The sequence below is a fragment of the Acipenser ruthenus genome, chromosome 43, assembly GCF_902713425.1.
Source record: "Acipenser ruthenus chromosome 43, fAciRut3.2 maternal haplotype, whole genome shotgun sequence".
Classification (NCBI taxonomy): Eukaryota; Metazoa; Chordata; class Actinopteri; order Acipenseriformes; family Acipenseridae; genus Acipenser; species Acipenser ruthenus.
The window spans coordinates 4,983,288-5,006,139 of NC_081231.1; the positions used below are offsets into that span (position 1 = coordinate 4,983,288).

The following is a 22,852-nucleotide window of genomic DNA, read 5'->3' on the forward strand; positions in this document are numbered from 1 at the left end:
ATGAAACAGCAGCTTCTTTGTGTGCAAACAATTGCAAGCTAAAGCATTCACAAGACACACAAAATAAGATATGTATGTGTGACAAGGACTCTACTGCTGCTGTGGAGGCGGGTCTGTTGCCTGGTTTAGTTTGCAGCGCAGTCTGAGGAAGATTCTAAATCTGTGCCACTGGACAGCAGGGAGGAATACTGTCCTGTATAAAGAATAGGAGACAAGAATACAGTTTAAGAGAAACTAAATAAAAGCATGTGGTAGAAATAGCAGAGGTTACTGCCTGGAAGTTTACTCGTAAAGAATGCCCTTTCTACACAGTTGTGATTTGGGTTTGTGTGTGTGTATTGAGGTTGTCGGGGGGGGGGGTTGCAAATCTAATTCACAGCTACTGGAACATGTGAACTGATGTTTTGGTGATTGCTCCATTTTTCAGTTGTCTTTTTCCAATTTGAATAGCCTTAAATGCCAGTGACTTTTACCAGTTTCCTTTAGTGAAGAATGATGCATTGTGGTTAGCATAAAAGTATCCCTTTTGCATTTGCATTTTCTTTATCACTCGCCCACATCTCAACTTCAACCTTTCTTATTTTGTTCTTCAGTAAATCCTGAGGCATGTTTTTTCTGTTGTGCATAACTGTGCCACACATTTCAAACTGAAGGTGCTGTAATTCACTGAAGAGGTCGGGGTGGCTGTAAAACTGATCCATCCAAAGTTAGTAACCTTGGCCATCCAAGCCGCCTAGACCCTTTGCCACTTGGTGAGTCGCTGGAGTTTTATCTTGTGCAGTACCTGTGATCCAAAACTGACTGAATCTTCCATAACTCTCTATGTGGATATTGAGCATGACTGTTATCCACATAATGCAGGAATCAAAGAATTTCAAAGAATTGATTTAAGACAAAAGGTGTCTAAAGGCTGGAGTTTGAAGCACAACTTCTGTGGTCCAGCAGTCCTTCAATGTCGGTTTCTGCACAAGTCCCATGGCAAGGAAAACCCAGAGCTCATTCAGTGTTGCACTCTGAAATCCTTCTGATTGGCCGGGTGCATGTAATCATGTACAGACAAGTGGTACAGAATACACTTGCCATTTTATTGGCCTTTGTCATAAAGCTCAGAGTCATTTGAAATGAAGTTATTGATAACAGTTATTGATAACAGTCTTCTACAGCACTGGCGGAGTGTCCCTCCCCTATATGTATGTGCACTGTGTTGTTATTTGTATTATTGTTTGCATCGCGGACGAAAGCCGTCATCATTATTTGATTTTAAAACCTCGTGAGGATGCATGACTGTCAGCTACTGATTATGTAACTAGCTGACAGTCACACATCCTTACTAAACTTGTGCAGACTGTGGCTGAGGGGTAATAAGATAATTAACCCCTCGGCCAGAGTATAAGAACCTGCAGCTGTCCGTGCTGCGAGGTTGAGTGTACAGGGGAGAGTACGAGAGAGCGAGCGAAAGAAAAACAATTGCTATATTTAAAAATATACTTGTTTCTGTTTGTTTGGCCATCGCGCCTTTTTGTTTTGCTGTTTGTTCAAATCTTTTGTTTTGTATTATTTATTAAATACGCCGAGTGCCAGTAGCATTCAACTTCACCCGCCCATCCACTGTTTTGGTTTCTGTACTTCTTGGTCCATGACGTCACCACACCTCACGCCATCCTGGCACAGTATTGTTAAAGGATTCTGAGGTTCTGTATGGTGCGATCATGAAGCAGATCTGAAGTATGTATCGTTAAAGGATTCTGAGGTTCTGTATGGTGGGATCATGAAGCAGATCTGAAGTATGTATTGTTAAAGGATTCTGAGGTTCTGTATGGTGCGATCATGAAGCAGATCTGAAGTATGTATTGTTAAAGGATTCTGAGGTTCTGTATGGTGAGAGCTAACACCAAATATGTCTGAAAATGAATGATCGTGTTAACCACAGCATCTAAACCCTGCATTGACAATGACTGCATTCTGTCATTTTAATGTTATTTTATGTTCCTTTAACATGACCCATAAGTTTGTTTGTGTCACTTCTGGTGGGGTGTGTGTTTGTTTCTGTGTGTTTAAAGAACATGAACTGGTTTGAGCTTCAGTGCTGAAGCATTCAGGCATGTCTGCCCAACCCACTGCCTGAGCTGGGCAGGACGCCAGCAACATGTTACAGCTTCACTCTAACAATACAAGAATATCTGAGATTGGTATCTCCAGGTTTGTTTATTTATTACAAAACTGATATTGTTCAGTGTTATTAACATGATGGGAAGGTATTACTTTAACAACTAAGTTAGATCTTTTCAATCTTTTCCTCAAAACCCAGTTGGTTTAAAGTTAAAGGAGAGGGAGGGTTGGACGGGGCTGGATCTTTGCTAAATTAGTTGCTGGTGTCAGATTAATTTGCAACATGTTACAGCTTCAACAAAAGGGAGAAACGGGTCCGCACACCGAAGTAAATGAGGTGCAAGTTCACAAGAGTGAAGCCGTAAATCAGTATAGAAAACCATTGAACCACATTCGATTGCACTCCAAAAATGTGTTTCTAATTCATAAAAACATATCACCAACGTTTTGACACAAAAGTGCCTTCGTCAGGGTGTGAAAGCACAAGACTATCTGAAATAACAACTGTACTGAGACTGGTATCTCCTGGTTTGTTTATTTTTTAAAGGTTCAGTCTCAATACCTGCAGGTTCACAACCACACTAAGTGAAAGGCAGGAGTTTCTGACAGAATGAATTATCCATCATAATATATCCCTGCTTCTCAATCACAGAGAGACAAAGGCAGGAGTTTCTGAAAAGAAGCCTCTGTGTTCATAAAGCATTCCTGATGATACCCAGACCTCTCTCAATACAGGCAGAGACAAGTAACGGTGTTCAGTGTTATTAACATGATGGGAAGGTGTTACTTTAAAGTAAATCTCACTGCTTTTCAGTCTTGTCCTCTAAACCCTGTTGTTTTAAAGTTAAAGGAGAGGAAGGGTTAGGCTGGGCTGGATGCTTTGCTAAATCAGCTAATTGGGGAACAATGCTGCTTCTGGGGAATCTTCTTGAGGGGCGGCTCCCTCTTTTCTATTAGATTTACTCAAATTGTGTTATTGTTAGAAAGATAAGATAAATAGAGAGACGAATTTCAAGATATAAGTAGTTATTTCATTGTGTCAATTCATATACTATTTGAGTAGTTAGAGAGTGTTTAAAATCACTGATTTTCTCAGTATGGTATATTACTATAGTGTGTTCTTGTATAGAATAGTTAAAATTGGATGGTTACTTTAGGGAATCAGCCTATTCTACTATATGACACAGTGATGTTTTTGTTTAGTTATATTTATTTATCTAATGAGTACTGTTGAAACAAAAGTAAATAGGAGGGTATTTAATTACATGTTGGGTGATTATTCTACTAGGAAGCAAATAAAGTGTCACTGGCATTTACTGAACTTAAATGTTTTCTTTATTGCTGTACCTGGTTGCTTTATAAAGATTAAGTAATCTGTTACAAAGCTAGCAGTAGAATTAGCAAACAGCATCACACAGCGGTGAAATAAACAAACAAAAAATAAACAATTCAGTTCTGTAAAACACGTTGGAAAAAAAAGCAACACCCCAACCCCAACCAACCCCAACCCCAACCTCAACCCCAACCCCAACCCCCAGTTCAAAATTAATGTTTAAAGTATCCTCACAAAAAAAATACCTCCTGAAACAACCAAAACTGAATGTCTATTCAACACAAAAAATGTGTAATCCAGCAGCAGATTGAAAAAGAAAACAATTAGGTAGATCTCACCCCGGTCTGTAAACTGGCAGCTATTGATCCTTTGATGGAGAAAACTGCTGCAATCCGCCGTTGAAGGAAAAAAAAAGAAGCCATTCCAAAAATCATAATAAAAAATACAAAGTATCAAAAGAAAAAAAGAACAAACTGATCCAGAACTGGTAAAGAAAGTAGCAAAATAAACGGTAAACTTATTAACCAAAAGCAAAGCTTAAGTTAGTGCAAGCTGCGCTGGTGTCTAAAGTCAAACCAAATTGAATTAAAGAAAAGGAAATGCCTTTTGACAACTAACCACAGACTAACGAAAATTAAGCTGTATAAAATAAATGGGTAAACTAAACCATAGTTCTAAAAGATAGAACGCAAATCCCCCGTTATCACACGAGTACAAAAGAAAGTCGGATCTCCTTACCGAATCTTCTCTGTCCTTTAAAACTACCCGGGACTAAGCAAAGACCAAATCACTACAAACAACGGAAAGCCGGAAAGGACTTGCGCAAAACGCGTTTGAAAAAGGATAGAGAAACAGCACTGAAATTCAGCAAGGTAAAAAACACAGAACGAAGCCAAATGGATTCCTTTTGTCTATACCTATATGTATATATATAGACAACGTTAATACGCCAACGAAGGCATTATTTTCACAGAGTTTTATTTTATTTTTTTAATTATTAGAACTGGATCAAATATATTAAGAACATACGAATATAGCCTGGCCAGGCATACTACCACTCAATTAAGAGTAGTCGACAGCAAACTTATTATGCTGCACGCTACAAGGTCATCAAGAAGAAAACTGGACATTTGGAGCATCAAGGCAATGTTATTTTTCAGTACAAACAGGATTAAATTGCAGTTACATTCAGCCAGGTGGTGCGATCGGCATACAGGCGCCACACCACAGATAACACATTCTTTCTTTCCCCTCTCTCTCTCTCTCTCTCTCTCTCTCTCTCTCTCTCTCTCTCTCTCTCTCTCTCTCTCTATCGCTCTCTCTCTCTCTCTCTCTCACAGACATTATTTCCTCTGGTTACTAGGCATTGCTATCTCAAGCTTATTTTGAGAACAGAGACTACATGTGCAGTAATATTAACCGATAGCTTTTAACATCTTCACTTCATGTTCCTGCACCTCTCTGTTACACTCTTTAGAACAACATTGTAAGAGTTTAGGAATCCAGATCTGCCTTTCCCTCTCCTTCTCTCTTCTAACTCTAACCCTAACCTCTCATTCTCTCCTCTAACCCTAACCTCTCCTTCGCAATGCAATGAAGACACAGTCTGTGATTGAGATGAGAAGTGATACTGGTCAATGCTATGTGGTTTACAGTGAGAAAGAGCAATGCAATGAAGACACAGTCTGTGATTGAGATGAGAAGTGATACTGGTCAATGGTATGTGGTTTACAGTGAGAAAGAGCAATGCAATGAAGACACAGTCTGTGATTGAGATGAGAAGTGATACTGGTCAATGCTATGTGGTTTACAGTGAGAAAGAGCAATGCAATGAAGACACTGTCTGTGATTGAGATGAGAAGTGATCCTGGTCAATGGGATGTGGTTTACAGTGAGAAAGAGCAATGCAATGAAGACACAGTCTGTGATTGAGATGAGAAGTGATACTGGTCAATGGTATGTGGTTTACAGTGAGAAAGAGCAATGCAATGAAGACACAGTCTGTGATAGAGATGAGAAGTGATACTGGTCAATGGTATGTGGTTTACAGTGAGAAAGAGCAATGCAATGAAGACACTGTCTGTGATTGAGATGATTGAGGAGCCTGTTTGTGAACGCTATCGAGTCAAACCCCATAGATTATCATTGAGGAGAGGAGCCTGTTTGTGAACGCTATCGAGTCAAACCCCATAGATTATCATTGAGGAGAGGATCCTGTTTGTGAACGCTATCGAGTCAAACCCCATAGATTATCATTGAGGAGAGGAGCCTGTTTGTGAACGCTATCGAGTCAAACCCCATAGATTATCATTGAGGAGAGGGGCCTGTTTGTGAACGCTATCGAGTCAAACCCCATAGATTATCATTGATCTGGAGAGGAGCCTGTTTGTGAACGCTATCGAGTCAAACCCCATAGATTATCATTGAGGAGAGGAGCCTGTTTGTGAACGCTATCGAGTCAAACCCCATAGATTATCATTGAGGAGAGGAGCCTGTTTGAGAACGCTATCGAGTCAAACCCCATAGATTATCATTGAGGAGAGGATCCTGTTTGTGAACGCTATCGAGTCAAACCCCATAGATTATCATTGAGGAGAGGAGCCTGTTTGTGAACGCTATCGAGTCAAACCCCATAGATTATCATTGAGGAGAGGAGCCTGTTTGTGAACGCTATCGAGTCAAACCCCATAGATTATCATTGATCTGGAGAGGAGCCTGTTTGTGAACGCTATCGAGTCAAACCCCATAGATTATCATTGAGGAGAGGAGCCTGTTTGTGAACGCTATCGAGTCAAACCCCATAGATTATCATTGAGGAGAGGAGCCTGTTTGAGAACGCTATCGAGTCAAACCCCATAGATTATCATTGAGGAGAGGAGCCTGTTTGTGAACGCTATCGAGTCAAACCCCATAGATTATCATTGAGGAGAGGAGCCTGTTTGTGAACGCTATCGAGTCAAACCCCATAGATTATCATTGAGGAGAGGAGTCTGTTTGTGAACGCTATCGAGTCAAACCCCATAGATTATCATTGAGGAGAGGAGCTTGTTTGTGAACGCTATCGAGTCAAACCCCATAGATTATCATTGATCTGGAGAGGAGTCTGTTTGTGAACGCTATCGAGTCAAACCCCATAGATTATCATTGAGGAGAGGAGCCTGTTTGAGAACGCTATCGAGTCAAACCCCATAGATTATCATTGAGGAGAGGAGCCTGTTTGTGAACGCTATCGAGTCAAACCCCATAGATTATCATTGAGGAGAGGAGCCTGTTTGTGAACGCTATCGAGTCAAACCCCATAGATTATCATTGAGGAGAGGAGTCTGTTTGTGAACGCTATCGAGTCAAACCCCATAGATTATCATTGAGGAGAGGAGCCTGTTTGTGAACGCTATCGAGTCAAACCCCATAGATTATCATTGAGGAGAGGAGCTTGTTTGTGAACGCTATCGAGTCAAACCCCACAGATTATCATTGAGGAGAGGAGCCTGTTTGTGAACGCTATCGAGTCAAACCCCATAGATTATCATTGAGGAGAGGAGCCTGTTTGTGAACGCTATCGAGTCAAACCCCATAGATTATCATTGATCTGGAGAGGAGTCTGTTTGTGAACGCTATCGAGTCAAACCCCATAGATTATCATTGAGGAGAGGAGTCTGTTTGTGAACGCTATCGAGTCAAACCCCATAGATTATCATTGAGGAGAGGAGCCTGTTTGTGAATGCTATCGAGTCAAACCCCATAGATTATCATTGAGGAGAGGAGCCTGTTTGTGAACGCTTTCGAGTTTCTGAGGTTAAGACTCGAGTCTGTTCACGGGTCCAGCACTGAACATCCTGTGCAGTTCTAATATTTATGACAAACTAGTATCTTTTAATAATTACAATCAGCGCTTTTAAACTAGTAGAGCTGAATAACTCTGAGCACTCTGCCAAGCTGCTTGCCTCTCTCTATGTAACAAAGACAGAATCACTGCTGTCTCCGCCCCTCCTCTCCACTCCTATTGGCTGGGCAGCTATAGAGCTTGCAGCCTAAATACAATGATGTTAATGTAAACATGTAAATCCAAAACTAAATGAGAAAATGTTACACTTTCTGGCTCTGGTTTGGGAAATACTGAACCCCCATTTTCAGTGATGTTTCAGGTTTCAGCATTTGTTTTGGGCACGCCCCTGATTTCTATTGGCTGCTCTGTATGTCAGTCACACTGGCTACTCTTCAGAGGAATGGAGTGATACACAGCAAACTTCATAACCTTGATAATGTCTGAATTATTATTATTATTATTCAGCAGTGGGTCGACTGGACTTGCCTCTGATTCACTTACATCTGACAGGCCTTAGGCCAGCCTCCACAGGCTCTCTGCTTACAATTGCAATGAATCAATACTGTGTCCTGCCATTGTCCATACACTGCATCACACACTGAGAGCCATTTCAACCAGCCTCTCTCTCTGAATTGATTTATTCTTGTATTTATATCATTGTGACTCATACTGCAGGTACTGGAAAGCTACCTGGTAAACAAATAACAAGAAGAAATAATAATCCGATCACTAGTTCTAACTGTGATACACAGGCAGGCTGCTGATAATCAGATCACTATTTCTAACTGTGATACACAGACAGGCTGCTGATAATCAGATCACTAGTTCTAACTGTGATACACAGGCAGGCTGCTGATAATCAGATCACTAGTTCTAACTGTGATACACAGACAGGCTGCTGATAATCAGATCACTAATTCTAGTTCTATTGTTTTTCACCTGCAAAGCTGCTATGATTTCTATATAAACCCATATGAGGCAGTCTGTGTTTAAGATGCAGTTCAGAAGTGTCACTTTGTGCTTGATATTGTCACAGTTTAACATGGAAAGTGACTAAGCAATCAGAGTGCCTCTTTTAGGACTGCCTGTATATTTCTTTCAGTCTTTATAGCTCTATTACACTATAAAGTGGGGTATGTTTAGCAGTGCTGGTTCAATGTACAGTACAAAGTGCAGCATTGCTGAAAGTGTTCAGGATTATTCCCTTCTTAGAGCAGCTCAATCGTTGAACAGACAGGTAAATATGGATTCATATTTTTTGGTGTTATTTACTTTACGTCAGTCAGTTTCATGTGTAATATATTTCAGAAAGGAGACAGCCACCAGTGGAATGAAATGAATGATTTATTGAATTGACAGACAGACCTGCCTGTAAATGATTATTTTGTTATTTGAATTTGGTCCATGGTCTTGCCCATTGGGATCTCGCTAGCCGCCCCTGTGCTGGCAAAACTATAATACATTAAATATATGTGTTAGATTAAACTAATGCCAGCGGGCAGGACAAACAGCACCCGAAGCCACCTTCCCCCTGGACAAGACACGGTGCAATGAGGAGGCAGGGGAGGAGGGGACCAAACAAACACTGAACGATGAGGGAAGAGGGGACCAAACAAACACTGAACGATGAGGGAGGAGGGGACCAAACAAACACTGAACGATGAGGGAGGAGGGGACCAAACAAACACTGAACGATGAGGGAGGAGGGGACCAAACAAACACTGAACGATGAGGGAGGAGGGGACCAAACAAACACTGAACGATGAGGGAGGAGGGGACCAAACAAACACTGAACGATGAGGGAGGAGGGGAGCAAACAAACACTGAACGATGAGAGAGGAGGGGACCAAACAAACACTGAACGATGAGGGAGGAGGGGACCAAACAAACACTGAACGATGAGGGAGGAGGGGACCAAACAAACACTGAACGATGAGGGAGGAGGGCACCAAACAAACACTGAACGATGAGGGAGGAGGGGACCAAACAAACACTGAACGATGAGGGAGGAGGGGACCAAACAAACACTGAACGATGAGGGAGGAGGGGACCAAACAAACACTGAACGATGAGGGAGGAGGGGAGCAAACAAACACTGAACGATGAGAGAGGAGGGGACCAAACAAACACTGAACGATGAGGGAGGAGGGGACCAAACAAACACTGAACGATGAGGGAGGAGGGGACCAAACAAACACTGAACAATGAGGGAGGAGAGGACCAAACAAACACTGAACGATGAGGGAGGAGGGGACCAAACAAACAAAGAACGATGAGGGGGGAGGGGACCAAACAAACACTGAACGATGAGGGAGGAGGGGACCAAACAAACACTGAACGATGAGGGAGGAGGGCACCAAACAAACACTGAACGATGAGGGAGGAGGGGACCAAACAAACACTGAACGATGAGGGAGGAGGGGACCAAACAAACACTGAACAATGAGGGAGGAGAGGACCAAACAAACACTGAACGATGAGGGAGGAGGGGACCAAACAAACAAAGAACGATGAGGGGGGAGGGGACCAAACAAACACTGAACGATGAGGGAGGAGGGGACCAAACAAACACTGAACGATGAGGGAGGAGGGGACCAAACAAACACTGAACGATGAGGGAGGAGGGGAGCAAACAAACACTGAACGGTGAGGGAGGAGGGGACCAAACAAACACTGAACGATGAGGGAGGAGGGGACCAAACAAACACTGAACGATGAGGGAGGAGGGGACCAAACAAACACTGAACGATGAGGGAGGAGGGGACCAAACAAACACTGAATGATGAGGGAGGAGGGGACCAAACAAACACTGAACGATGAGGGAGGAGGGGACCAAACAAACACTGAACGATGAGGGAGGAGGGGACCAAACAAACACTGAACGATGAGGGTGGGGGGGAACAAACAAACACTGAACGATGAGGGAGGAGGGCACCAAACAAACACTGAACGATGAGGGAGGAGGGGACCAAACAAACACTGAACGATGGGGGCGAAGATGAAAGAGGGTATTTATATAGTTCCATGATTACATATTTGATGAGGGGGCGGTTTCTCCTTTCAGACATACAACTGCATTTCCAAAGAAATTCCCAACACAAAAAAAATGAGTTCTCAGTAAAAGTAAAGAAACTTATTTAGAATGTTGTCTTTCAGTGTATTAAACACTAGGAAGTGTATGTAGTTCTACCTAAATATATGAGAAATCTAATATTTATAGAGTTGTGCATATCTAGAAAACATCTTTCCTGTTGTGTTGAAACTCACTGAAGACCTTCTTTAGCACAGCAAGTTATTGATCATATCATAATCTCTCGGCAGATAGAGGCTGTTTTTCTGTTTGTCTGTCTGTCTGTCACACTGGTCCCTAAAAAGGTCCTTCTTTATCACAAATCAAGAGGATCAGAAGCTGGGGCTTATGGAGGCTCCCTTTTTATCTGTCTCCATCCAGGTGTTTACATGCACTGTCTCTGAGGAGCACTGATTCACTGTGATGAAACTGGACATGATGGAGCACATGCTAAAGAGTATCACACTGTCAGTATATGAAGCCATCTGTCCCTCTGTTTGCTTGTGCACACAGTGGATAAGGGTGTGGTGATTCAAGAGTATCAGACTGTGTCAGTATATGAAGGCATCTGTCCCTCTGTTTGCTTGTGCACACAGTGGATAAGGGTGTGGTGATTCAATAGTATCACACTGTGTCAGTATATGAAGGCATCTGTCCCTCTGTTTGCTTGTGCACACAGTGGATAAGGGTGTGGTGATTCAAGAGTATCACACTGTGTATGTATATGAAGGCATCTGTCCCTCTGTTTGCTTGTGCACACAGTGGATAAGGGTCTGGTGATTCAAGAGTATCACACTGTGTCAGTATATGAAGGCATCTGTCCCTCTGTTTGCTTGTGCACACAGTGGATAAGGGTCTGGTGATTCAAGAGTATCAGACTGTGTCAGTATATGAAGCCATCTGTCCCTCTGTTTGCTTGTGCACACAGTGGATAATAAGGGTCTGGTGATTCAAGAGTATCACACTGTGTTAGTATATGAAGGCATCTGTCCCTCTGTTTGCTTGTGCACACAGTGGATAAGGGTGTGGTGATTCAAGAGTATCAGACTGTGTCAGTATATGAAGCCATCTGTCCCTCTGTTTGCTTGTGCACACATTGGATAAGGGTGTGGTGATTCAAGAGTATCAGACTGTGTCAGTATATGAAGGCATCTGTCCCTCTGTTTGCTTGTGCACACAGTGGATAAGGGTGTGGTGATTCAAGAGTATCAGACTGTGTCAGTATATGAAGCCATCTGTCCCTCTGTTTGCTTGTGCACACATTGGATAAGGGTGTGGTGATTCAAGAGTATCAGACTGTGTCAGTATATGAAGGCATCTGTCCCTCTGTTTGCTTGTGCACACAGTGGATAAGGGTGTGGTGATTCAAGAGTATCACACTGTGTTAGTATATGAAGGCATCTGTCCCTCTGTTTGCTTGTGCACACAGTGGATAAGGGTGTGGTGATTCAAGAGTATCAGACTGTGTCAGTATATGAAGCCATCTGTCCCTCTGTTTGCTTGTGCACACATTGGATAAGGGTGTGGTGATTCAAGAGTATCAGACTGTGTCAGTATATGAAGGCATCTGTCCCTCTGTTTGCTTGTGCACACAGTGGATAAGGGTGTGGTGATTCAAGAGTATCACACTGTGTTAGTATATGAAGGCATCTGTCCCTCTGTTTGCTTGTGCACACAGTGGATAAGGGTGTGGTGATTCAAGAGTATCAGACTGTGTCAGTATATGAAGCCATCTGTCCCTCTGTTTGCTTGTGCACACATTGGATAAGGGTGTGGTGATTCAAGAGTATCAGACTGTGTCAGTATATGAAGGCATCTGTCCCTCTGTTTGCTTGTGCACACAGTGGATAAGGGTGTGGTGATTCAAGATTATCACACTGTGTCAGTATATGAAGGCATCTGTCCCTCTGTTTGCTTGTGCACACAGTGGATAAGGGTCTGGTGATTCAAGAGTATCAGACTGTGTCAGTATATGAAGCCATCTGTCCCTCTGTTTGCTTGTGCACACAGTGGATAAGGGTCTGGTGATTCAAGAGTATCACACTGTGTTAGTATATGAAGGCATCTGTCCCTCTGTTTGCTTGTGCACACAGTGAATAAGGGTGTGGTGATTCAAGAGTATCAGACTGTGTCAGTATATGAAGCCATCTGTCCCTCTGTTTGCTTGTGCACACAGTGGATAAGGGTGTGGTGATTCAAGAGTATCACACTGTGTTAGTATATGAAGGCATCTGTCCCTCTGTTTGCTTGTGCACACAGTGGATAAGGGTCTGGTGATTCAAGAGTATCACACTGTGTTAGTATATGAAGGCATCTGTCCCTCTGTTTGCTTGTGCACACAGTGGATAAGGGTGTGGTGATTCAAGAGTATCAGACTGTGTCAGTATATGAAGCCATCTGTCCCTCTGTTTGCTTGTGCACACATTGGATAAGGGTGTGGTGATTCAAGAGTATCAGACTGTGTCAGTATATGAAGGCATCTGTCCCTCTGTTTGCTTGTGCACACAGTGGATAAGGGTGTGGTGATTCAAGAGTATCACACTGTGTCAGTATATGAAGGCATCTGTCCCTTGATTGGCTAGCAGCACATGCATGTGTAAATATTTCAGTACAAGCCTACATTCTGGTCTGGTCAATGCTTGTATACAGTTTGGATGTTTTATAAGTGTAAGTGACTGTGATGGAGTGCCAGCTCGCTCTAATAATTTGTGTTTTGTTATTGTTGTTATTTTTACTGTTTTCATTATGTTTTTGTGATTCTTGTTTTGTTTTAGATTGGCAGGGAGGGGGTTAAATTCCTCCCTATAAAATACATGTGAGAATGTGGCTGGAGCCTTAAGTGTTTAATTGTTAATTATTAGTTAATTGGGCTCCAGCCACAGACTATAAAAGGGCAGGTGAAACCCTTTGTGGGAGAGGAGTTTTTGGGTGAGTTTTGTTTGTTGCTGTGCTGTGCTGTGCTGTGCTGTGCTGTGCTGTGCTGTGCTGTGCTGTGCTGTGCTGTGCTGTGCTGTGCTGTGCTGTGCTGTGCTGTGCAGTGCAGTGCAGTGCAGTGCAGTTTTGGAGAAAGAAACTGTAGTGAAGGCTAATGCCCAGCCTACATTTCTGTATTTTGTTTAAACCTTTTGTTTGGACCTTTGTGCCTATTTATTTGATTATTTTTTGTTTAATAAAGATCATTATTTTGCCCCTTCCACTGTCTCTGAGCCTCAAACCTCTGTCATCCTGCCACAGTGATGCTGAGTGTTTCAGCCACACAGGAAGGGTTTTGTGTTGAGAAATACAGTGAGGTAGTGTTGTGTGTTATTACCTTATTTTCTCAACAGTATGAATCACAGTGGACAGGAATCAGCAGATATCTCCGCAGTAAAAAGCCACGTCAGTTGCACACTGTGGAGATTAACATTGAAGGAAACTAACTGTCGGAGTAATATTTGGGCCTGTGGTTAAAAAGTTGTTACAAATGTGTTCATGGTTCTACATGTGGGTAGATATTTGTTGCAATTAGAGGTATGTCACATGTGGTTAATTGTTACGATTGTGGTTTTGAACAGACATCTCTTAAACTCTTGACTTTTACTATTGTATATGTTTTATATATGATTATAAATGATGGCTTTGCTAATCTGAGGGTCTCTCCCTGGTCTATACTGTAATAAGAGAGGGATTCAGGTATATCATTGGTAAAAGGAATGAGAAGCTTGTGAATATCTGTCTGTCTGAGCCACCAAGCCCCAAAGAGACAGACAGATAAGGCTCCTGAAAGAGGAAGTAAAAGCATTCAGGTATATTTGCCAGGTGTTCACTTTTGTATGTGATAGAAACATTCCGTTTCTACAACTATGACCAAAAGTTGTGCATCACCCTATAGAATTAACACATTTTGTTCCATAAAGTGTTCAAATTGTCTCAATCCTAGGTGATGCAAAACTTTTGGCCATACCTGCACACCCTGTGTCTCAATACTGCTCTATTACTGTAGAGTGTAGTGCGCACCCTGTGTCTCAATACTGCTCTATTACTGTAGAGTGTAGCGCACACCCTGTGTCTCAATACTGCTCTATTACTGTAGAGTGTAGCGCACACCCTGTGTTTCAATACTGCTCTACTACTGTAGAGTGTAGCGCACACCCTGTGTCTCAATACTGCTCTATTACTGTAGAGTGTAGTGCACACCCTGTGTCTCAATACTGCTCTATTACTGTAGAGTGTAGTGTACACCCTCCTTCTTTTTGTAGTGTTTCCGTAGGCGCTCAGCTCTGCGCAATGTTGCAAGCTTATCTTTTATGACCCTTTGTAAGAGATTGAGTCCCTCCTTCTGACTTTGTTCTGCTCTTCTCCATTGCTTCCTCAGCTGTCTCCTTTCTCTAACTAAGCGTTCAGTCTCCTGCTACCGTCTATACTTTCCAGGAATATTTTACTTTTTCCTTCCTTTTTTCAATTCCATACCTCTCACTTCCATATGTGTAGATGATGTCCCCAAATTTATCCAGTTTCTTTTCAACTGTTCCACTTAACCTTTCCATGCAAAGCAGAGATCTGTGTTTACTGTATCCCATGCAGTTTTCTCACAAGCTCTTGGCCATTTAACTCCAGGCTTGTGCCCGTTGAGGTTCTTTTCTCTCTTATGCTGGTTCGTCTGACCGGGTTCACAAGGATCATTAGGTTCATCACTAACTGTGTCCATGCAAGTCCTCCTCATGTCTATGACAGGGGTGCTGATATCCTGCAAACTGTGGTTTGCTTCCTGTCGCTGGATTTCTTCGACTGACTTGACTGACTTCGTAAGAAACACTGATCAATGTGAGGCCCTTGGAGTAGTATTAGCTAGTATAAGCTCTGAGGACATAATAGATCCATCTAGAGAGGGACTGTAGAAATGAAATTGATGAAGAGACAACCTGCTATTTGTTTTTTTATTACATTTATATAGCGTTTTTCATACAAAGTATCACAAAGCACTGTACAGTACATAAAAAGCATTTACATTTATACAACACAATACCTTTGTTTAAAGATCCCCAGGCATGTCACACACACAACTGCTACATATTAAATAGTAAATTTTAAAAACCGTATGTAACAGGGGAGATCTGGACTGACTGTCTGGCACATTCGTATTACTTCAGGTAGAGGGCAGCAGTCTCGTGTGATCCGCCTGTCGGCCATGGCGATGACACAGAGAGGTGGGGAAGAGTGTGTGTGTGTGTGTGCTTTCCCTCTCTTTGAGTTGCTGAGTGGCGGGCCTTGGGAAACTGCTCGCCCCATAAGAACTGGGCTTGGTTGGGCACTTGGGTGGCCGTGTTGGGGGAAATACAGTGTCGCTGGCAGAAGAGGCCAGCGTGAAACAAGGAGCAGGCGAGCCCGGCTGAGGGGGCAGCCTTTAATAAAAAAACAACTAATTTTTACAGAGAAATATAAATAAATACGTACCCAAGAGGACGTGTGTAGAAGTACAGGGAACCCTGGCCAACCCCAATCTATAGGCACAACTGAGTGTAGGACGGAGACCTGTGCTGACCGGCTTAGCGGCAGTGGGGGCACTGCATAAGCAGCACTTTTGTTTGTAGTTTTATTACTGTGTTTTCCCTTTTTCTTTCGCCTTCTGTTTTCATTATTATTTTTGAACACTTGAAGGTGCACGGATTGGGATACCTGTGTTGGAAATCCTGTGGTCCTGGTTTACTGTCGGCAGTATCCAGACCATGGACAACAGCGCCCTCTGCGGGCTAAACTAAATAAAAAATAAATAAGTAAAATAAATAAATCTGGGCACCTGTGCGGTGTTGGCAAATAACATCTTCTGTCTCCCGTGTCAGTGAATACCCCCACCCTTCCACACAGTATATAAAAAATAATAATGTTAAAAAGCAGAAATTTTCCAGTAAAGGTTCTCCGCGTGGAGTGCAGTATGCGCCTTATAGCCTGGAGGTTGCAGGTTCGAATCCAGGCTATTCTATTGCCAACCATAGATGGGAGCTCCCAAGGGGCAGCACACAACAGGCCGAGCGTCGCCCTGTAGACTGGCTGAGCACCTGCAGCTTTGCCTGTAAGCAGCCCAGAGCTCCGTTGTCCTCTAACGCTGTAGCTCTGAGGTGGCTGCACGGTGAGTCTGCAGTGTGTAAATAAGCAGTCGGCTTACGGCACACGCTTTGGAGGACAGCGTGTGCTCGTCTTCGCCCCTCTCGAGTCAGCGGGGAGCTGAGCTTAAAAATAATTGGATATGCCAAATTGGGAGAAAATAATAAAATATTTGGCAAAGACTAAATTAAAAAAAAAGTATAAACTGTAGCAGTCCCAACTTCCCTGAGAAAAAAGAAGGGCATTTGATAATTCAGGGGCTCTGCATGAAAAAGCCCTTCCTCCTGTGGTGATTTTGTTGACCCTAGCAATAACCAACAGCCCCAAATCCTGTGATCTCAGAGTGTTCTTTAACATGAACATAATTCAACAGGACAGATCCACTGAGATGCAATATTTAATTGTCAGTGTGTTTAGTGTCTCTGTATGGATGTATAGCATTGAGCTCAAATAACTTACAGGAAGAGCACCAACCAGCTTTCAAACATTTATTGTATTAAAGATGCTGTTTTAAGAAACAGTTCTTTTTTAATGGCATGTAAGGTTAGCCAAGTGGTCTTGTAGATGTTCAATACAGGAAAGCAGGATGTGAACACAAGTTAGGTTTGCAACCCTAAAATCTGTTATTATTGTTTAAGCAAATAGAATAAAACAAAACTCAAAATCAAAACTTTTAAAGTAAATAAATATAACTATGTACAGCTCCAAAAAAAACTTCTGAGTGCAGGATGAATGATGTCTTCTTTAAACAAAACCAGCATGTAGACTTAGTCAGGGCAAGAACACACTTCCCTAGCCTCTCTCTTCCTTAGCTTAGTCACTTAACCTCCTTGTGCTCCGTCTTTCGGGTGAGACGTAATTGTAAGTGACTCTGCAGCTGATGCATAGTTCACACAACCTAGTCTCTGTAAGTCGCCTTGGATAAAGGCGTCTGCTAAATAAGCAAATAATAAAATAATTAATAAATGAGCTCCTCTTCTCTCCAACCTCCCCCTTTTTACCTGAACTTGGGTAACTCTTCCCCTTGGAACCAACCAAGAGTTGGGTGTTTTTTTTTAATATCTACTAAACTTCTCAATTTAAATACAAATAAATAATAGTAAACAAATAAACAATTCAAAATTATAATGCAAAGCAAAAATAAATCCAAAATCTAAAACTTGGTCTTTCAAAAACCCATAAAACCCCTACCTTAATTAGGTAGCCCTGTCTGCCTTCTATAAGAAGACATACAGTAAACTAATTTTACCTGCACCCTCTATACAGGACTTGCGGTAACCCAGAGATCATATTATGCCCCTCTGCCAAAATGGCATCTCTCTACAGCAGCAGCAGCAGCACTGTCACCCCCCATTCAGTGCTGGTGTAATCACCAATAAAAAACTTTTACAAACAAAAGGTGGGTCATTTTCTTTTCTTGGCTTGCTGCTCCCACCTCCACCAGCAGATGGTGAATACCTACTGGTTCCGCCTCCACCGCCATGGGAGGACTGCTTGCTGCTCCCACCTCCACCACCAGAGGGAGAGCAGCAGGAGCTGCCTCTCCCACCACCAGCAGAGGGTGAATTATTATTATTATTATTATTTGTTTATTTAGCAGACGCCTTTATCCAAGGCGACTTACACAGACTAGGGTGTGTGAACTATGCATCAGCTGCAGAGTCACTTACAATTACTTCTCACCCGAAAGACGGAGCACAAGGAGGTTAAGTGACTTGCTCAGGGTCACACAATGAGTCAGTGGCTGAGGTGGGATTTGAACCGGGGACCTCCTGGTTACAAGCCCTTTTTTTCTTTAACCACTGGACCACACAGCCTCCTAATGCCTGCTGGGTCCACTTCCAACAGCAGAGGGTAAATGCTTGCTGGGTCCACTTCCACCAGCAGAGGGTGAATTCCTGCTGGTATCACTTCCCACCGTCACCATCACGAGGAGAGGTGCCGGAGCTGCCTCTGCATCCACCATCACCAGGGGGAGAGGATCAGGAGCTGCCTCTCCCTTCACCAGGACGTGATGCTGGCATTCCTCAGCAGCCATTTCATAGTCTGCTGAGAGGAGCACAGCAGAAAATAGCCCGGCCGTAGCGACCAAGAAGAGGGCCACAGTGGCCAACCACAGCACTACGACTGGTCCTGAATCCAGCACCGCCCAAAGATGCCTGCCTCGCTTTGCCCAAGGTTGCCTGCTGCTCCGCATCACCTGAGGTTGACTGATGCTCCGCATTGCGCGTGGAGCGACCAGTTACAGGGTACGAAGGAGAAGTGGTTCTCCCGCTGCTGCCTCTGTGGCCAGGGACTCCCCTCCCGAGTTCGCCTCTCGGGTCCGCTGCTGCCTTCGCCGGGGGTCGCCGCTGGCTCTGCTTTGCTGGGGGTCGCCGCCAGCTCTAACTTGCCTGGGGTCGCTGCAGGAAGTGCTGTGGCCAGAGCCCCATGGGGGGGGGGAGCTGCCGGCTACAAAGAAGGAGGAGGTCGGGGGACCACCTGCCCCCACAGCCTTTCCGCTGCCAGGACTGCCTCGACTGAATGAGTCAGCCTGGGAGCTGTCCGCAAGTCTGCGGACAGCATTGCCTCTGGCAGTTTTTCCGCTGCCATGGGTACAACGGGATAAAGCAGCATTTCCACTGCCAGGACTGGCTCCTCCAGCCAGGGGTGTTGGATTGCGAAGAGGACGTCCCACCATGGCCGCCCCCGTGGACCATTGCTGCCCCTGTTTCTGGGCCGGACATACGACTGGAACTTTGAGACTAAGGGAGAGAAGGCCATTGAGGCCATGTGTGCTGCGCACAAGGGGGGGATATATGGCAATGTGCCCCGCCCCTGTGTGCATTTGTGTGTTGTGTGTGTTGTGTTAATATTGGTGTATTGTAGTTGATACACAGGATATAATGTGGGTAATGAGCACAAGTGTTTAAAATGTATAATTGTATTTAGACACGAGGGTGGCACAAATCACTTCACAAATTAAGTGTATTGATATGTGAGCATGATAATAATTAATTGGTAATTGAATCCCAGCACAATTATATATATAGATGCACGAAGCACTCACTCGGGGTTGTGTGTTCGAGAGTGGAGAACGGGGGAGAGAGAAGGAGAAACCGTAAAAGAAAATAGTGTGGGTGTGTAATTAAATGCACTGAGCGCCACAGCATCTCAGTTTCACTCACCAGTACTGCCTGTCTGTGTGTTTCTTTCTGGCCTGACGTCACCCCTACAGCCAGCCTGTTCACAGTATACAATCATTGTTTAAAAACAAAAGTGTCCACATTGGCTTAAGCCAGGCTATAGCTTTTATTTTGTTTACATGGCATGGGACTTTCACCATCATATTGCCTAACAGTTTTTTTTTTTTTTTTCTCAGGTGGAAGGGCTGTCATTGGCTCTGATCAGCCTGTCATTGCTGAGGCTGGTGATGATGTCATCCTGCCCTGTCACATTTCACCCAGAGTCAGTGCTGTGGACATGGAAGTGAGGTGGTTCAGGGAGAGATTCGATAGACCTGTTCATTTATATCAGAACCAAAATGATCGGCTCAGCAGACAGGACAGTGACTACCAGGGCCGCACTGCTCTCTCTCCCTCTGCACTGCAGAGAGGTGATATCTCTCTAAATCTGAGAAACCTACGACTCTCTGACCGGGGCGTCTATACCTGCTCAGCTGATGATGGAAGATGGGCTGAAGACGGACAGACTGAACTGATAGTTACAGGTAGTGTTTTAAACAGAAGTGTGGGATACAAATTGAAGGAACTTTAATCTAAGATTAGCTAATTCTCTAGTTAGACCCCACATATAATAATATCATCAATTCTAGTTACTTTATTACAGAAATGAATACCTAATAAGGTACAGAGGAGTTAAACCAACCATAAGACCTGATAGTATAAGCTCTGAGGACAGAATAGATGAGTCTAGAGAGGGACTGTAGAAATGAAACTGATGAAGAGACAACCTCCTATTTGTAACATGACAATAATTCAACAGGACAGATCCACTGAGATGCAATATTTCATTTTCAGTGTGTTTAGTGTCTCTGTATAGATGTATAGCATTGAGTTCAAATAACTTACAAGATGAGCACCAACCCTACTTATAATAGCTTTCAAATATTTAATCTATTAAGATGCTGTTTTTAAGAAACTTTTTATTGCCTGACCTTGTCTTTTCTTTCTCAGGTGGATGGCGTGTCGTTGGCTCTGATCAGCCTGTCATTGCTGAGCCTGGTCATGATGTCATCCTGCCCTGTCACATTTCACCCAGAGTCAGTGCTGTGGACATGGAAGTGAGGTGGTTCAAGGAGAGAGTCGACATGCCTGTTCATTTATATCAGAACCAAAAGTATCAGGTCAGCAAACAGGACAGACTTTATTGGCACCGCACTGCTCTCTCTCCCTCTGCACTGCAGACGGGTGATATCTCTCTGCATCTGAGAAACATCCAGCCCTTGGATAGAGGCGTCTATACTTGCTTAACTGATGATGGAAGATGGAATGAAGAAGGACAGACTGAATGATAGTTACAGGTAGTGTTTGCTACAGAAGTGTGGAATACAAATTGAAGGAACTTTGTCCAAGTTTATATCATTCTCCAGTTAGACCCAACATAGAATAATATACATCAATTATGGCCACATCATTACAGAAATAAGGTACAGAGGAGCTAGGCCAATCATAGGACCTGATAGTATAAGCTCTGAGGCCAGAATAGATCCGTCTAGAATAAAGGCATACAATTGAAGTTTAAAAACCAAAAAAGTTCAAAATGTCAAGTAGGGATTAGTACAGGATGAGAAAAGGCCATTTGTCCCACCTATGCTTGCTTTGGTGCCAGCGTGGTCCGTTTGCACTTAGGTTAGGAAAAACAAAAAAACTCTAACCAGGTTAGTAGGGGAAATGAAACCTCTGGGAATCCGTGGCTAAACGGACTGCCCTTCCTCCAGGCGGCCAGCTAAAAGTCTTATTGTTGTCACAGAGAGGGGTATACAATATTTTTCATGACTATTCCAGTCTTCCAGTCTAGACATCCAGTCTATTCTTGAAGGACACGAGAGTCTCTGCTTTAACAGCTCTGTCTGGCAGCCAATGGTTGAATGGTTCACCACCCTTTCCCCTTTGTTCTCAATATGCCCTTCTTCATTTTCCACCTGTGGCCCCTGGTTCTGTTCTCTGTGACCTGTGAAAAATAATTCTCAGCAGTTACTTTCTTAAACCCCCTTGACAATTTTAAATATCTTGCTTCTGACTCTCCGTTTTTCTAGGCTATACCGATTCATCTCTTTCAGTCTATTTTCATATGACATGCCCTTCAGTCCTGGAATCAATCATGTTGCTCTCCTCTGTACTCTGTTCAAATGTCTCAATGTATTTCTTATGATATGGGAACCAAAACTGTCAGTCTTTTCATTTTAAAGTAGAAGGCAAGGGGAGAATGGGAGTCCTCCCCCCACGCGGGTGCAAGTGGCAACGCCCCCCACCGAAAACAAATTTTAGGGTTTCATTTGTAGAACATTTAGTGTTTTTTAGTCAAGTTTGTATTTATTGTAAGTGATCCCTGTGTATTTACGTAATCGCCGTACAACACGCACACTGAAAAAGTAGAGCAGGGGGCGGGTCTTACGTGGCGCGAAGTGAACGTTTCACAGAAAACGAAGTAAATATTTTGTGAGTGTAAATTTAACCTCTACCATCTAGAGTTATATTAGAAAGTGGATAAATGAAAACAAGTCTGCTAAATCTGATAACTGTTTTGAAGGCAAAGGGTGGTCACACCAAATATGGATTTGATTTAGATTTTTCTTCTGTTCACTCACTTTGCATTTAGTTAATTGATAAATATAATCTATTAACATGTCTATTTTTGAAAGCATTCTTACTTTACAGCATTTTTTCACACCTGCCTAAAACTTTTGCACAGTACTGTATATATAAACAGGTATATTTAACAATCACCAGCGGTTTTAAATGCTCCAGTTTACTAAAATTTGTTTCTGGCAAGTACAAGAGAACAGCGTTTGACCACCTTCAACTTATCCTGAATTCTCAAGTGATTTCCACGTTTCTGAATATCACCCCTGCTCTGCGCATTTACCTATCCTTAATGTGCGATCATTCTTGTGCATGGGACTCATTAATGAACTGAGAGCCACCATGAACCAGGATCGCCTAAACAGCCTTGCCATCACGTCCTCGGAATGTGATATATTCCCAAAACTGGATTTTACTGACATTATTAGAGACTTTGCACAGATGAAATCGAAAAGATTAATTGGTTTACTTAGAACAGAGGTGATTCCGAAAATTTAAGTAACATGCTGTTTAGTTTTCAGATAGATTGTGGTGTTGAGCACTTACTAACATTTTAATATTCCTAACATTGTCTTTTAAAGGTTGTTTTCATATTAATCCAGTTATTAAAAGTTGTGTATTTAAGTCAC

General features: G+C 43.0%; 2 protein-coding genes across 2 annotated transcripts in view; both read left to right on the forward strand.

The window, feature by feature from the left end:
• LOC131709437 (myelin-oligodendrocyte glycoprotein-like) overlaps positions 1 to 20,932 on the forward strand; it is a 35,246-nt gene extending 14,314 nt beyond the window's left edge. Inside the window, exons 2-3 of the mRNA XM_059011975.1 lie at positions 19,781 to 20,128; positions 20,595 to 20,932. Of these exons, the coding sequence (XP_058867958.1) occupies positions 19,781 to 20,128; positions 20,595 to 20,932 (686 nt within the window). The remainder of the gene's footprint in view (positions 1 to 19,780; positions 20,129 to 20,594) is intronic.
• Positions 1 to 22,852, forward strand: part of LOC131709392 (butyrophilin subfamily 2 member A1-like) — a 98,000-nt gene that overhangs the window by 4,163 nt on the left and 70,985 nt on the right. The window lies entirely within an intron of this gene.